The sequence below is a fragment of the Fusarium venenatum genome, assembly GCF_020744135.1.
Source record: "Fusarium venenatum strain MPI-CAGE-CH-0201 chromosome Unknown EDB82scaffold_4, whole genome shotgun sequence".
Classification (NCBI taxonomy): domain Eukaryota; kingdom Fungi; phylum Ascomycota; class Sordariomycetes; order Hypocreales; family Nectriaceae; genus Fusarium; species Fusarium venenatum.
Genome location: NW_027072132.1, coordinates 6,575,675 through 6,590,106, shown reverse-complemented (window position 1 = coordinate 6,590,106; position 14,432 = coordinate 6,575,675). Strand labels below are relative to the sequence as shown.

The following is a 14,432-nucleotide window of genomic DNA, read 5'->3' as shown; positions in this document are numbered from 1 at the left end:
TGACCTGGTGAGAAACTCTTCAATAATCGGCGTCAAAGCAAGTCTTATATATAGTTGTTTTTTCCATTAAAACAAACATCATGCCAAGAATCAAGTGGCTAATATTGATAGCCGCAGAGCCAGCTTGAATCTCTTGGCTACTACGTTGTTTCGGAGACTAACTCCATTCTTGGTTAATACCATCAAAAACAATTATAAACTCATCATGGTGTTGCCCGCCCCTCCTCCACCCATATCGAATTTCGCATTGTCATAATTTAACCTATGGAAGAGCCAAGACGGTAAAGTCTCTCATGATCACCTTTTGAGGGGGACACAAGTATATCCACAAGCACGATCGTTTGATGCGATTCGTCAGCCCCAAAAACAGTGACATGCACAGATCAAAGACTAGTCATACTCCTGCAGGCACTGAATGGCCACACCTTCTTTTTTATTCTGGCTAAAAGCAAATATCTAACTCCTTTCATCCGTTTCTCGAGACTATGTCTTTGCATCTCGCCAGTTCATTTTAATTAGGAGGGGGAATAGATAATGCGGAATTGATAGGGCCAGTGGTACACTGTTTGTCAATATTGCAACCATGCGGGATAAATTACAGACAGGTCATTTCAAGGACGAAAAAGAAAAGGTGGGACGAGTGATATGATGACGGTTACTCTAACCTCTTCCCGGATTTTCATCTCATGCCGAAGACGACTACCGAGGATCCCATGTCTTGGAACTATATCTGCAAGTCTATTAACATCCTATCACAGGGATAACTGATCTTGGCAGAGCACACCGTAGAACATCATGACCGCCAGTCGTGGTCCCACTACAAAGCAACTTCACTATCAAGATCAGAGGTTCCCTTAACACAGTCTAATATGTCGATCAACAAATTAAGCTTAACATGTGATATTGAGAAATGTAACAAGACCAAAGATACGACGTAGAGTCTATAAGCAATACGTGAGATCTGGGATTTAGAGACTCGGTCGGGTTGGATACATCCGGCCGGGTACCGACAACGTCTAGCCCAATTGAGATAGATGGAACATGATGCCCCGGATTACGAATGATTGATCCTTGCAGATTACATTCTGCCTAAATTAAAGAATGGCCAAGATTTCACTTTAGCCTCGGGCACTTTTCTGGTCCCTGGTCCAATTATCATGGAACTTGTTCGACGACTAATTCAACTACATTTCAGGATATTCGGAATTGCAAGAGTTGATGTTGTCAGAAATGGGACACCATTACGAATACATTGGCAGACTCATCAAGTAAAACGGCGTGATTTATCATCAGGTGAGACTGGTTTCATTTAACCAAGTCACATACGTCCGCAGCTAGCTCCGGTTTCAAGTATGTTTAAATAGCTATAGCCGGTTACTTTACCAGAACAGTTGATGGAGGGTGAGACTCATGCTTCGATGTTATCGTTATCTAATTCACCACTTGTTTAGATATCTGACCGAAATGAAGGGAAGTCAGGCAGAGAAGCTATTATTGTCCCATAGAGCGAAAATTGGATTGCAAGAATTGTTTGTACAAGTTGATTATTATTAAAACCGCTAAGTATCAAGTCTATAGTGCTCTAATTGAAGAAAAATGGAAATCTATAATGAAACTTCTCGCCAACTCTAAGCCTTGGGCTTGATAGACTGGGGGTTGCGGAACAAGTTCTTGGGATCATACTTGGCCTTGACCTGCTCCAACTTGGCAACATTGCTTCCCCAGTACATCTCAGTAGCCCGATCGTTCTTGATCTGCGAATCGGGGTAGTTGGCGTACATTCCCCAAGTACCCTCCTTGAGAGAGTTGGAGATGCTCTGCCTCAAACCCTTGATGAGACCGAACCCATCAGAAGGGTATTGGGCAGTCGCGGCAACACTGTCGTAGAATTGGAAGAGGAGGAGGGTGTCGCGGTGGACATAGGCGGTGTCGCTGGGCTTGGGCTTAGAGACAGCAGAGTAGGTTCCGCCGGTGATGTCCATCTGCAACCACCAAGAGTGGCTGCTGCTCTGGCCGGTGGTGGAGACGTAGTTGACGAAAGACTTGAATTGGTTGAGGGTCAACTCGGGAGCAGCGAGACTGCTAGCGTAGAAGTTGTCGTGTGCATCGTATGAAGGACTGGTAGGGTTGACATTGACTCCAGCACCAGCGAAGTGAGTAACAAGACCCATCCAGTCGACAGTGGTAGCAGTGACTTGAACACCACCAAACTTCTGGATCAGAGGCTGCAAATCCTTTCTCAGGCTAGCCTCGTCACCGATGTAAGCACCATCAATGCTGTATCCGTTCTTGGAAACACCCATCTGCATGGTGATCTCGGCAGGCATGCCCTTTCCAAATTCCTGGAAGTCATAAAGGCCCTGGGGAGCAGAATTCTTGTCCCAGTTGAGGCCAATGTCGAAGTAGGTGATCTGCTCAGGCGCAGGGAATGTTTGGAACTCGAGCTCGACGACAACACCAAAGTTTGCGCCCGCGCCACGGATACCCCAGAAAAGATCGGAGTTTTCGGTCTTGGAGCAGTGGACGACTTTGCCGGTGGGGAGAACGACTGTGGCGCCGGTCATGAGATCGAGAGTAAGGCCGTGCTTGCGGGCGACCATGCCGTAGCCTCCGTGCAGGGCGTGACCACCAAGACCAACTCTGTGACATATTAGTGGATGATCCTTGTTAGGAGAGATTAGGGAACTTACCCAGGGCACGTTCCATGAGCGAGAGCTCGCTTGCCCTGGTTCCAGAGCTCAGTAGCGACATGTCCAAGACGAGCACCAGGCTGAATCTTTGCGGTGCCATCCTTAGCCACATTGACACTGTACATTCTATCCAGCTCAATCATGAGATGACCATCTTCGCCACCAAAGCCCAGAGAGGTATAGCTGTGGCCACCACTCTTGGCACTGATTGCAACGCCGTGTTTGGCGCCACACTCAACAGCAGCGGAAACTTGAGCGACAGTGGTGGGAACTGCGATGGCAGCTGGTTCGAATGGAAGTCTCAGGTTGTAAGCTGTGCCGTCTTCTTTCCATGATTGAGAGCCCTGTGCGTCGGTGGGCACTTTGGCTTGTGTGAGACAGCTGTTGACGGCTTCGCGCTTTGTCGGGACTGCTGATGAGTGGGCGACGAGGCCAACCAGCACACACGTTAGAGTGTTGAAATGCATGGTGAATAAAGATAGGAAATGTTGATTGAGAGAGATAGAATGAGATGAGATGTGAATGGAATATTGAATACAAGGAGATTGCGGTTGTTATTTATTAAAGGCGAGGTTCATGTTGCAGCAACTAATCTCTTGGCTCAACCCCACAGATCGGCGCCTCATTACGAGATCTGAGCCTCATGGCAGTCAAAGAATTATGGGATACGAGCTATTGTCACTACGTTGCGGGCTCTAGCGTCTTCGCTTCCTCCGAATGCGAGAGAGGTAACCAAACCAAGCGTCATTCTCTATAAACGGTAAATGTTTTGACGCTATATAAGCTCTACTACCTTAATTGATAACTGGTAACCAGAAAGAAACAGTGAAAAATGCAACGTTGATACCCAACTAAAGGAAACTCGAGTTAGTCCCAAGCCTCTAAATGCCGGAGTGCCGATATTAGTTCATGCTATAATTAGTTGTACCGAATCACGGTTCCTCCTTGTGATGTCACTGTCTAGATAATTGGAGCTGTCTTACCCCTTTTAGTATCGTCTGTGGAGTTGAGCTGCTTTGAGGCTGACCTGAGGAATGCTGGCTTCCTCTCGAGAGGCATTGATTGGATACTAAGGAAGATCAGTTATCGATAAGACAATGTCTGTTGCTCCAGGGTAATTGAGCTCTCACGGAGTTTCCTCCATAGAAAAGCGGTATTACTCTTCTAATCAATCAAGGTTAGTTGATCTTCAACACCCAAGGCCTCTTCAAGAAGTGGTCATTTGTTCTAAGGAAACAAATTTCACAAAATACGACGATAGAATGCTCGTATTGTGAGTGATGGCCACGATTTGTCAAGTGGTTGTCTGTAGGCGAGACGTTTCGAATTGGAACTGCCGAAATGAAAAATGCTGGCCGCTCATAAACCAGCTAAAACTCTAAAAACCATTATGCAGTCTCAATGCAACGCCGTCATAGCGAGGGATCAGTCAAATCTGCATTACACAAATAGTTCTGCTGTCTCTTCAGAAACCCCCAAATATGAACATCATAAGCTATATCTTGTAGGGATCCACGTCATAACAAGAAACGCAATAGGTGAAAAATAGTAGTATCGAAGCCCCGAGCATAATTGATCTACTCTTGATGAGATTTCATCAGTAATATATGGCGCGAGGCTAATGATCAAACCTGGTGTGAAGCCGCTAGGGCGTTTTAACTACTCTGCATCTACGACTTGTACTCTATTTAGAGTCGAAGAATAAGGGTGTGAGACTTGATAAAGACTCAGGGTAGTAGACGGGAGTGGTCTTTTTATACCTAGGCAGTTCGATTTGGCGTACTCTTTGTTTTACTCAAGTTTGCAATATCTTGTGGAGTTAGTGTTTCAATTGGCTGTTTTGCCTGGTGATGCCTGGAATGAGTGGATTCAGACTTAGCCGGGAAAGGTTACTCTGTCTAGTGGGTAGCAAAAAATATGGCCTCTGAGTTTGAGGATACAAAAATAAATGACCTAGTACCATACCCTAAATCTCATAAAGTGATCTACTAATTCTGTCTCTTGTGCTTCCGGTGGCCAACTTTTCTGGTACCCTGATATCTGTGTTGGTTGACAACATTCCTTTTATACCCAGTTTTATCACAACCAACACTTTCCATCAAACTCTTCCCGACACTGGTCTTGCGTTATTTACTTCTTGTTTATCTGTATATATACAAAAGTCTTCACCGGGATGATATCCTCCCCAGAGCGCCTATAAGACAGTAACTATACAGTACATTACTAGGCTTCACAGCCCAAAATGTCCAATCGCCGCCATGCTGAGCCACTGCTTCGGCTCGAAATAGCCTTGACCGCTCGTGGTATACCTACCTACATTCCCGAACCAGAATCCGGCAAACGCAGCGGCAACATACGACATAGCGACCACCCTACCGACTTCAGTCATCTTGTTCCTCCACAGTCGTCTGGCGGCGATCATAGACTTTGGATAACTGATCGGATTATGGAGCCTCAGACGATCCCGCATTTCTTGGAGTTTCTTATGCACGGTTGTCTTCCTGGTGGTGACCGCAAAACATATCGGCCACTACTCACCGTTGAGGAGGCCAGAAACATGAGCAAGCCATTCACTGACTGGGCGCCTGCACCATTTAATATTGAGCAAAGATCGACTTTTGACTGGGTCGGCATCCGTATCGGGTCACACGAGGATTCGGCGCGCCTTTGGCGGGTTGCCAAAGAGCTTCATGCAATGAAGTCTAGATTGTGGGAAGGTATACCACCTCTTTCTGAAAGACGATGGAAAGAGTTGCAACTCGATGACCCAGAGAACTTTAAAGATGCTTGTCAGTACTTTGTCGCAGTTCTAGACGTCTTCGCCTACCTCAACCATTCACGAACCAAGAATGCTCTACGAACAACCTACAACCTGATATGGGATCACCTGAGAGTGTTCGAGCAAGCTGTTAACGCGAAGCGTAAAGCAGAAAACGAGGTGTACGAAGAAGTCTCAGTGACTGGCCTTTGGTATCAGTACATCAGGGCCCATTACGATTGCATTTGCGACAGTGCTCATCAATGGGTCATTGAGCACATCGATCGTATCCGAGAACCATTGGTACTTGAGATGGGCAGCCATAAATCTTCGCACGAGACCGAAGTTGATGCCAGGCAGAGGGAGATGGCGGACAAGATAGACGATTTAGGTCGAAACACGGCTGAAGCGGATTACATGATCTTTATGCCGACAGACGGCTACAAAGGCGACAGTTCCTCCGCTAAAGAGCGTGAACCGCTAACGGAAGCCCACAAAAAAGTGTTTCGCAAGGACCCAATCTCGTGGTCTGCCAATATCAACTGGCGGATAGAAGATTACCAGGAACGAGTCCGTTATCTTGACAAAAAAGAGACGTACGAGTATTATCTGCGTGAGGGCGATTCATTTCAACCATCTATCAATGATCCCAGGTGTCTCCTTATCACATGCATCAGTCACATCGATGCGCAGACGACAGCTCGGTACGAACTGAGAGGTCCTTCAGAGCCCCAGATGGACCGCTGGATTGAGTACGCTCGACGGCCGCTACCCCGCGTGAAAGGCTTTGCCGCCTTTCGGTTGTGCCACAAGCATGACGAAAAGAAGTGGAACGAGTTCAAAACGAAATTCGAAGTTGATGTCGCCGATTGGGGACTCGGAAAGAAAGATATCGACGATGTGCGGAAAGGTTGCAAAATCCACTGGATTGATGGAAAGCAGGAGACTATAAAGGATGCGAAAAGGTAAGGCACAATCACAAAGGCCTGAGGCAGAGCACGGCACGGTTTTCATAAACAGACTAACATGAGTATAGGAAATTCGAGAGCGTCTTGCCAAATCTTCCTGTCCACCATCGAATGTTCCTAGCTATCGACGAGGCCACGATACAGTCATATCTCGAGCGAAATGCCTCCAAGTTCGTTCTTGCCGTTGATGCACAATATGGATCGATAGGAGAAGACGGAGAAGAGGAGGAGGAGCCTCCCAGCGAACAGGATCATGAGACTCCCGGTTACGATGGAACAGTGCGAATACTGGGAAGTCTTTTGTGGGACGAATTGGGTGCAATGCAAACTACCCAGGGTGTATTACTCAAACATCTATGGCCTTATGCGATGAGCGATGTCGAGAAGGTGTACAGAGGGTACAAGCCTGGAACCGTGTTGAAGTTCCAGAGCTATGAGGAAACAATGGCGTGGAAGGTTCTCAATGCTGTTTTGCCTTTTGCAATTAGGTTGGCGGCGAGAAGGGGTGGATCACGACGTGCAAACTCATAACTATTCACTAGCAAGGTCAAGCCTGCAGTTGGAATCTTGGGTGTAATTAATGATAATTTGATTTTTTGTTTTGGGGCTCATACAGACACCAATACTTTGGTTTTATCCTTACCGCCGTAACCTTTGATCAGCAGCCTCATAACACAAGTCGACTGCACTATCTATCGCTTGGTATATCGCATCTTCAACATCTTTTTGCTGCAGATCGCTAAGTAGACCTTTGATATAGGCTTCGGCAGCGGCTAAGAAAAGCAACTCCTTCCTACCATGAGCGCCAGACGACACTTTCACCCGATGTTCAACTATCAACAAAGTTTCATGGATAACACTATGTGTCTTCCTCCACGAAGCCCCGCAACTGGCTCCAAAAACACCATCTTCTAGATCACTGATGATATTGATCGACAATGACACCGCGGCCTGTCGTTGAACGCGACCTAAATAACCCTGACCATAAATACGAAGTGATGCACAAGGATCCGTCTCATGCACTTGCATGTCTCGGTTTTCAGAATCAGCTATCAATCCTAAACTAGGTGGCCAAGCGAGGACACGCATCGCTATCTCCATAACGACTTTGCGCGAGTAGTGGAATGGGGTTTGGGAAGTAGACTGTTCGACAAAAGGCTGATGAAGGGCGCGGATGAACTCCAGGGTATATGTCTGGAGTAGTTGGAGCTGGAATCCGGAAGGTTTCTTATCCATGTCTCGAAGAACATTCGTATTGTCCCGGTGTGCGGAGTAAAGTTCTGAGGCGAGGTAATTGCTATCGTTGTATGACTTGGATGCTCGTGGTGAATTGGCCAGGTGTAGACATTGGAGACGAAGATGTTGAGTTCGCGAGAGTAAAACCAAAATGGTGGAAGCTGCTAGAGTCTCCAGTTTGTGATTTGGATCCACCGATACAAGACCTGATTCCAGCTCTTCATCGGTTATGTCGGAAGGCGGCTTGCAGTCGAAGCTCTCGGGTGAGAGGGAAGAAGGCAGTCCTTCGTCCAAACTGTGCTGAAGCGATAACTCAACCATAGTCGCCCACAAACGACGACGTGTCTCAACTTCAAGAGCCGGCATCTCTGGTGACCGCAGTAAAGGGTCACGATGAAACCCCGTTTGCATACCTATCCTCGCTAGGTCAAAGTTTCCTGGGTGCATGTGAAAACCTTCCGAGTGCTCGGTGTCGTCATCATGTACATGTCGCACAAGAGAGATCAGACAAAGAATCTGTGCCATATTGATATCAGATCGGTGGGCACTACCCATGTGCCTTGCAAGCCACTTCTTGCCGTAGGATATCCACGAAGAAGTCTGATTCTGCAGTGATGCAGAGTTTAGTGAAGAATCAGAAATAACGGTGGACCCAAGGGCTAGGACGATGGAAAGCTTGCACAAAAAAGGCTCTTCAACCTCGAGAGCCCGAAAGTTCAAAGGCTGACACCAAAAATGCTCGTACTCGCGCAGAAAGGTCGGTATGTGTAAGATACGAAGCACCTTTTCAAACGTGTTGATGTAAGCATCGACAAGGATATGACATGATGACCGTGGCGGCAGTAGGTCTCGAGCAGATATCATCGGAGACAGTGTTGGAGAAAGTCGACCTGATGTTTTTGACTGTAGTTGCTCCAATCTTATAAATCGCTCCATATGAGGACGCATTCTTTCCTGCTGTGGCTGATAGGCTGTATGGCTCCCAAAGGCGTGGCTAAGAAAATGAAGCTTTTCGCAATTTTGCAGACTATTTTGCCAGTAGTCATGATCATGGTCTGATACATATTTGGAGAGTGAAGATGTTCTCATCCTTGTAGGTTCTGATGATAATTCGGGATCAAGCCTTGAGGTCAAAGACAAAGGCTCAAAGGAGGAGATATTGTCACCTCGACTTGAAGTAGATCTGGAGGCAGTGCTAGTACCAGATGTTATTGAAGGGGCATGAGTCAAAGATGGTGCATCGGTATGAATCTCTGACATGACAGAGATGTCGTGTATAGGGAAGCAAGACGATAAGTCGCTGTCATTGGTGTACTGATAGCCTGCAAATTGCTGTGGATCGGTAACATCCAAGTCGAATAGTTGTAAGTTATGTCCGTAGTCATTTGACACAAACGGTTGACAATTTCCGATTTGAGAAAATGATTGACCTTGTGACTGTGACTGAGAGTGTTGTTGTGATTGTGACGGTAAAACCGAAGTAGTCTTAGATCTGCTTTCGAAAAAGGGTGTCGGACTGTACTCGCATTCACGGCCCGGAGATCTACTACAAGGACCACACGGAACTGCACCGTCGCAGCGAATTTTCCGACCTCTGCATTGGTTGCAGGCCGTAGCTGGTCTACGTCTCTTCCAAGGGGGTCCGAGGTCCATATTGAGTGAGATGCACTTGAGAGGATCTGCGGGGTAGGGTTGTCTTGTGTTATGTATGCAACGTGTTGGTTATTGATGAAAAGGGCGGAGAAACAAACAGACAGGTACAAGATTGGGGCAGTAAGCAGTTTATACATGTAAGGTTGTCAGGAACTCGGGCAGTTTGTTCTTTTTAAAGGGCTTGGAACTGAATCTCTGAGGGGAGTAGGCAATGAACCATGTAGCTACTGTTTCTCAATTAAACCAAAAGACTGTTTTACGGATAACTGCATCTGCCTTACCATGTTAGCTTCGGTCCCGAGGGAGTGTTAATGTTGCGGTAAGGCATGGGAGAGGCCCACAGGTGGATCGTATCAGCCCCCACTCTCCCTTGTTGTAACATAGGAGGGAGGACAAGGGACGATTAGTTAACACAGCACAATATCGTCTTATGTATAGTTCGGCGAACTTGAATTGTGCAGAGAAGGATCGACGGCTTGGAACTGAGTTGATTGAGAGAGAGTAAGCTATTTCATCGAGCCTAGTCTGTACTAATACCTACTTTCTCATTATCAAATGCCCCCACGACTTGGCCAAGAGAAACTATGGATCTGATACAAAAAGCATGATGGATTACCTCTCGATGCGCCTCCCCGTTCGAATTCGGAGCATCAATCGAGTAAGAAGGATCATTCAGTCTTCTTGGCATCTCACAAAATCCCGTTATGGGTACATTTATTCATATAGCCCGGTAAGCAATGCGTGCATAGCTGACATAAGTCACAGTCGTCAGCATGACTGGATGACATCATGGTAATACGAAGGCCTACCAACAGTCAAGCAGGAGCTGTCATGGTCCAAGATGTAACCAAGAGCTGAACCTGGACGTTACTCCTTTGCACCATAATGTGCCAATGGGAATCTCTTTGTGAGTCTGACATTTGCATAGGGCGTGCATAATCTCTAGGACCGTTTCCTCCCTTCTCCGGCAGCTCCCGCCCGTCCCTCCAACTATCATCATGTCAGGCCAAGCCACTTTTTCGGTCTTTGTCCACTAGGATAGGTCTTTGGTAACAACCGATGGATCTACGCCAATAAGCCAAGCCAGACATAACACGCATGTCTTAGTGTAGCAGACAGATGCATACATCCCTCCCATTACAAAGCTTGGCCTGACTCTTGGCCACATTTCGTCTCCACTGAATAAACCACAGCAGTGAGTGGAACAAGAACGAGAGCGAGACGTTATGTTCTCCTCTTTTTTTCATGGCTGCCCTGCACGGGATTTTAAATATTCGCCGGGTATTTGAACCACCGGTATGGGAAAACCTCCTTAGCGTCGCATGGTTAATCTCAAATACTGGGCAGCCTTGCTTTTGATGGGGTTGTAGGAACTCTAAGGTACATCGCCAATTTTTTAATATGTTATTTCAAGACTAGCGGCACTTCAAGAGGCATAGTTTGCTGCGCCTCTGGTCGAAGAAAATGCGCTATTTCTTTTTATCTCCTAAGGCTACATGGAGCTTGTGGGTTAAGCGAAGTGAGCGGGCTCTATACCATCATATTCTTATTGGCACGATACACAATCTGTTTCTTTGGGCCTCTGAATCTCTATGTGGCAGTGAGTATTCTGTAGCCTAGAGCTGATTGACTAGACCCGTGAAACATACAGTCGTATCCACTAGTGTCATGTACCCATGGGGGATGCAACGTATTGATCCGATTAAGGGAGCTAGCTATGAGAGACATTTGTCGCTTATCTTTCCAAAATCAGAAAATAGACGAGATGCCGGAATGGGAAGGTATCCATTGTCTTGGAGACTCTACTACTACAAGGCAGGCAGAAACTAGCTTAATGCCTCCTGGTAAACCTTGTGCTGTGATTCTCATCCTTCATGTTTCAGTCCACGATCTTGAGCTGTTTCATTGGTTCTGGCAAAAGATGGTTCAGCAGATTAAGTTCCGAGTTTGCGTCTAAACCGTTTTGTCTTTTCTATATGGTTCTTTTGCTTCCAGAAACCTCGTCGACCTGCCTAAAATGAATACAGTTGAGTGTCTTGCCACATTTATTTCAATCTTGTATTGGTCACTTTAGTTCCTGACGCTTCCCGGTGTAAGCAGTCAGACCGAAAAAAAAAGAACGAGAAGGTGTAGCAATGTCTTAGTTATTTACAGAAATACGCCAATTGGATACTCCCAGTATAAGACGGCACTGCATTGGCATGTCTGCCTTGCAGCTAGTGCTGATATCTAGAAACAGAGTCTAAGAGATCAGCAATGCCGGTATGCCGAGAGAATTACGAAGGCGAAGTCAGGCGTGCTTCAGTCTTCATCTCCCGGGCTGTTCGATGGCTGGGATAGTGATAGGCATAAACCTAAAAGAAGTAATCTCAAGTACTGAGAAGTCAGTGCTATCATTGATAACCATCACTAATATGTTGAGAAACTTTGGTTGGAAGTATGAGGGAAGAAATTGTTGAGTTCGTCTGTGTTACTTCAGGGTAGACGTTTAGGATCTGAAGTTTTACTTATAAAGCTCTGATGTTATTAACATTCCCAGGCCGTGCGTGTTTGTCATTTGCAAGGACAGACTTTACAGAAGTCTAATCTCAGGAAATGCCGGGTGCTTGTAGAATTAACTTCACTGCTGTGATCTCATGGCCAATTCTGTCAAGCCAACCATGGAGTTAAAAATATTCAACATTCTGTCGACATCTAAGTTTCATTCACAATTATATAAGTATAGGACGGAGCTGCTCTTTCCATTTCCAACTCTCAATTTATCTGACACCAAGATCGTTGGTTAAACTTTGTAATAAGTTGAGTGGGAAAGTCAAACAACCACTTTTATTCCATCATTACTAACTACTTTCTAAGATCCCGCAAAATAAGATGTCGGAAGAATCAAACCAAGGGGACCTCAAGCCCCCATTTCATGACGAAAAGTCTCGCCCCCGGATGTACTTGAAGTTCTGGTTGCCTATAATTGTGGGCTTGATAATTGGTTACAGCATCGTTGCGGCTACTGGCATGTTCAGAAACAAAAGGGTACCTCAATCAATACCTATCTAAAGCAACAATACACTATTCCGGCCTCATCTATTTTATCATGTTTGAAGGTGTTACGACTCAAGGACAGCTTGAACGAAGATAGAACAGTTATAGGGGAAAACCAAGCTGGGTACTATCTGGGAACCAACAAAGAAAGCAATACAGTATCTATTGATCAACAGCTTGCAATAGGATAGACAAGTCTCTTCCCATGAATCAAACCCCGACGAACCTGTTCCATGCCCTCTGAAACAGTACCCAAACCACCCTTCCTCACTTCCACCGTAGGTGGTTCAACCTTTCCTTCATCAATGATCAGCTGCGCAATGGGGTACCACTCCTCAGCATACTCTAGGTCTCTCGGTCTGGGTTCTAAATCATAAGGAGGTGTCCAACGAATTGCATGTCCAAACTGAGTAGGCGTACAAACCCATTCAGGAACAACGCTGCGTCGCGTATGTCCTCGCACAGGAAAAGCATCCAGCGCGACGTAGCGACCACCCGATGAGCCGATGGCCTCGTAGCAGATGGCCATAGAAGATGTATCAGTGATACAATCCAGTGCGTAGGCCAAAGTGTCATTTGTGTGCTCACGGATATCAGCGCCGCAGGTAGGAGACTTGTAGTCGAACCAGGCTTTGGCACCAAGACGGGTTGCTCGGGGTGCTGCGGTGGCAGAACAGGTGGTAATAGCATTGATACCTGCTTCCTTCAACACCTGCAAAGCAATTGCGCCAGTTGCAGTACCGCCACCATAAACCAAGACAGTGGGCTTCTCATTCCCCTTCAGAGTTTCACTGTAAGGAAGAGGAAGACCAAGGTAGTTGAAGAGCGAGAGTCCCACTGTAGCCAAAGAGGCACCAAGAGTAGAAGCAGTGTTAAAATCCATTCCATCTGGAACATGCCAGACAAGTCGCGCAGGAACAGCTACATAATCTGCGAAAGCACCATTGTGCGGCCTGAGAGGGTTGTTCCCGAATGTGCCCCCAAAGACACGATCGCCAATACTGATGGGTTTCATGCCACGCTCAGCTCTGAAAGAGTCACTCTCGACGGCTGAACCCAAAGCTGCGATTACACCAGAGAAGTCGGTTCCGCTGGTTGCGCCGATTTGAGGCGACATGTCCACAGCTTTGCCATCTACATGGTTGATGGAGACAGCGAGGACGCGGACAAGAACATCATGTGGTTCGATGTTCGGGAGAGGAGCGTCTGTAATGACTGAGACACTGTTTGGGCCTTGCGTCTTGAGAGCGTTTTGAGAAGTAGGAAGAGATAATTTGACGGTCATCGTGAATGAAGATGGTAGAAATGATAGACTCTGGATGATGGCTAGCTTGAAGTTGAGCTTGATAGTGAATTGAGTGACTTGGAGGAATCGCAAATTTTGGTAACCAGTGATCAACTCTATCTGGATGAAACGATCGATCGATCTTGATGGCACAATTTTTGTTTACTTGAGGTCACGATCATGCCATTCGGATATCAACTTGGCCATGCCGTTCAACCCGGTTTTTAGCCTATCTCATGTTAAAGTTCATGCATAGCCTGATTCCTAATGAAATGCCAATGATGACAGCTACGCGAGATTCTCCGCGCCGTTGAATGTAGTCTCTGCTTAATCTCACTCAGCTTCCATGCAAGGGTGATACGACAATATGCCTGCCGAGTAAACAGGCTGAGAACCCATCAGCAAGTTAGACCGAGACTAGCTTACAGGGCTGTAGAGTAGTGGAACTCGGGAAATTGTAAGATGACAGGGAATCTTAGACAGGGGGTTGGCGTCTATTGGACCATTACCTTCAGCTCGGGATACAGTGGAGTTTTAAATGCCGGGGAATCCTACAAGAGTCTTCCCACAGGGTAAGCAACTGTCTAAGAACCTCATGTACAAGCTGCAGCGGGTTAACCAATTCTGAACAGAAACAGTAACTACGTTGCATGATCTCCACAGGCCTCCAGTCTAGAAGGCATGGGGCTGGAATGACATACAGCCAAGCTGACCCAAGACATTCAGCCACCGTTCGGAATTCACTGCACTGAACTCATCGTGGCACGGGAAAGTGAGAACTACCCTTGGATGCTGAGGTAAACTCG

General features: G+C 46.5%; 4 protein-coding genes across 4 annotated transcripts; 1 reads left to right on the top strand and 3 right to left on the bottom strand.

The window, feature by feature from the left end:
• Positions 1–1,146: 1,146 nt before the first annotated feature.
• EDB82DRAFT_580519 (chitooligosaccharide oxidase) lies at positions 1,147–3,231 on the bottom strand. Its single transcript, XM_025725417.2, has 2 exons — positions 2,691–3,231; positions 1,147–2,640 (listed from the first exon to the last, which is right to left on the bottom strand). The coding sequence occupies exons 1-2, from the start codon at positions 3,155–3,157 to the stop codon at positions 1,629–1,631; spliced, it is 1,479 nt and encodes a 492-aa protein (XP_025594018.1). The 5' UTR covers positions 3,158–3,231; the 3' UTR covers positions 1,147–1,628.
• A 1,516-nt stretch (positions 3,232–4,747) lies between these two features.
• Positions 4,748–7,008, top strand: EDB82DRAFT_517771 (uncharacterized protein). The gene is made up of 2 exons (XM_025725416.2): positions 4,748–6,413; positions 6,485–7,008. The coding sequence occupies exons 1-2, from the start codon at positions 4,933–4,935 to the stop codon at positions 6,945–6,947; spliced, it is 1,944 nt and encodes a 647-aa protein (XP_025594017.1). The 5' UTR covers positions 4,748–4,932; the 3' UTR covers positions 6,948–7,008.
• Positions 7,009–9,485, bottom strand: EDB82DRAFT_517770 (uncharacterized protein). Its single transcript, XM_025725415.2, has one exon. The coding sequence runs from the start codon at positions 9,303–9,305 to the stop codon at positions 7,056–7,058; it is 2,250 nt and encodes a 749-aa protein (XP_025594016.2). The 5' UTR covers positions 9,306–9,485; the 3' UTR covers positions 7,009–7,055.
• A 2,850-nt stretch (positions 9,486–12,335) lies between these two features.
• Positions 12,336–14,087, bottom strand: EDB82DRAFT_517767 (chaperonin 10-like protein). The gene has a single exon (XM_025725414.2). It carries the CDS (start codon positions 13,624–13,626, stop codon positions 12,511–12,513), a length of 1,116 nt encoding a protein of 371 aa, XP_025594015.1. The 5' UTR covers positions 13,627–14,087; the 3' UTR covers positions 12,336–12,510.
• Positions 14,088–14,432: the final 345 nt, after the last annotated feature.

Coding starts and splice junctions, on each gene's coding strand:
- EDB82DRAFT_580519 (XM_025725417.2), bottom strand. CDS start 3,157: ATGCATTTCAACACTCTAACGTGTGTGCTGGTTGGCCTCGTCGCCCAC. Junction 2,641..2,690: donor GCTCATGGAACGTGCCCTGG/GTAAGTTCCCTA, acceptor AATATGTCACAG/AGTTGGTCTTGGTGGTCACG.
- EDB82DRAFT_517771 (XM_025725416.2), top strand. CDS start 4,933: ATGTCCAATCGCCGCCATGCTGAGCCACTGCTTCGGCTCGAAATAGCC. Junction 6,414..6,484: donor ACTATAAAGGATGCGAAAAG/GTAAGGCACAAT, acceptor ACATGAGTATAG/GAAATTCGAGAGCGTCTTGC.
- EDB82DRAFT_517770 (XM_025725415.2), bottom strand. CDS start 9,305: ATGGACCTCGGACCCCCTTGGAAGAGACGTAGACCAGCTACGGCCTGC.
- EDB82DRAFT_517767 (XM_025725414.2), bottom strand. CDS start 13,626: ATGACCGTCAAATTATCTCTTCCTACTTCTCAAAACGCTCTCAAGACG.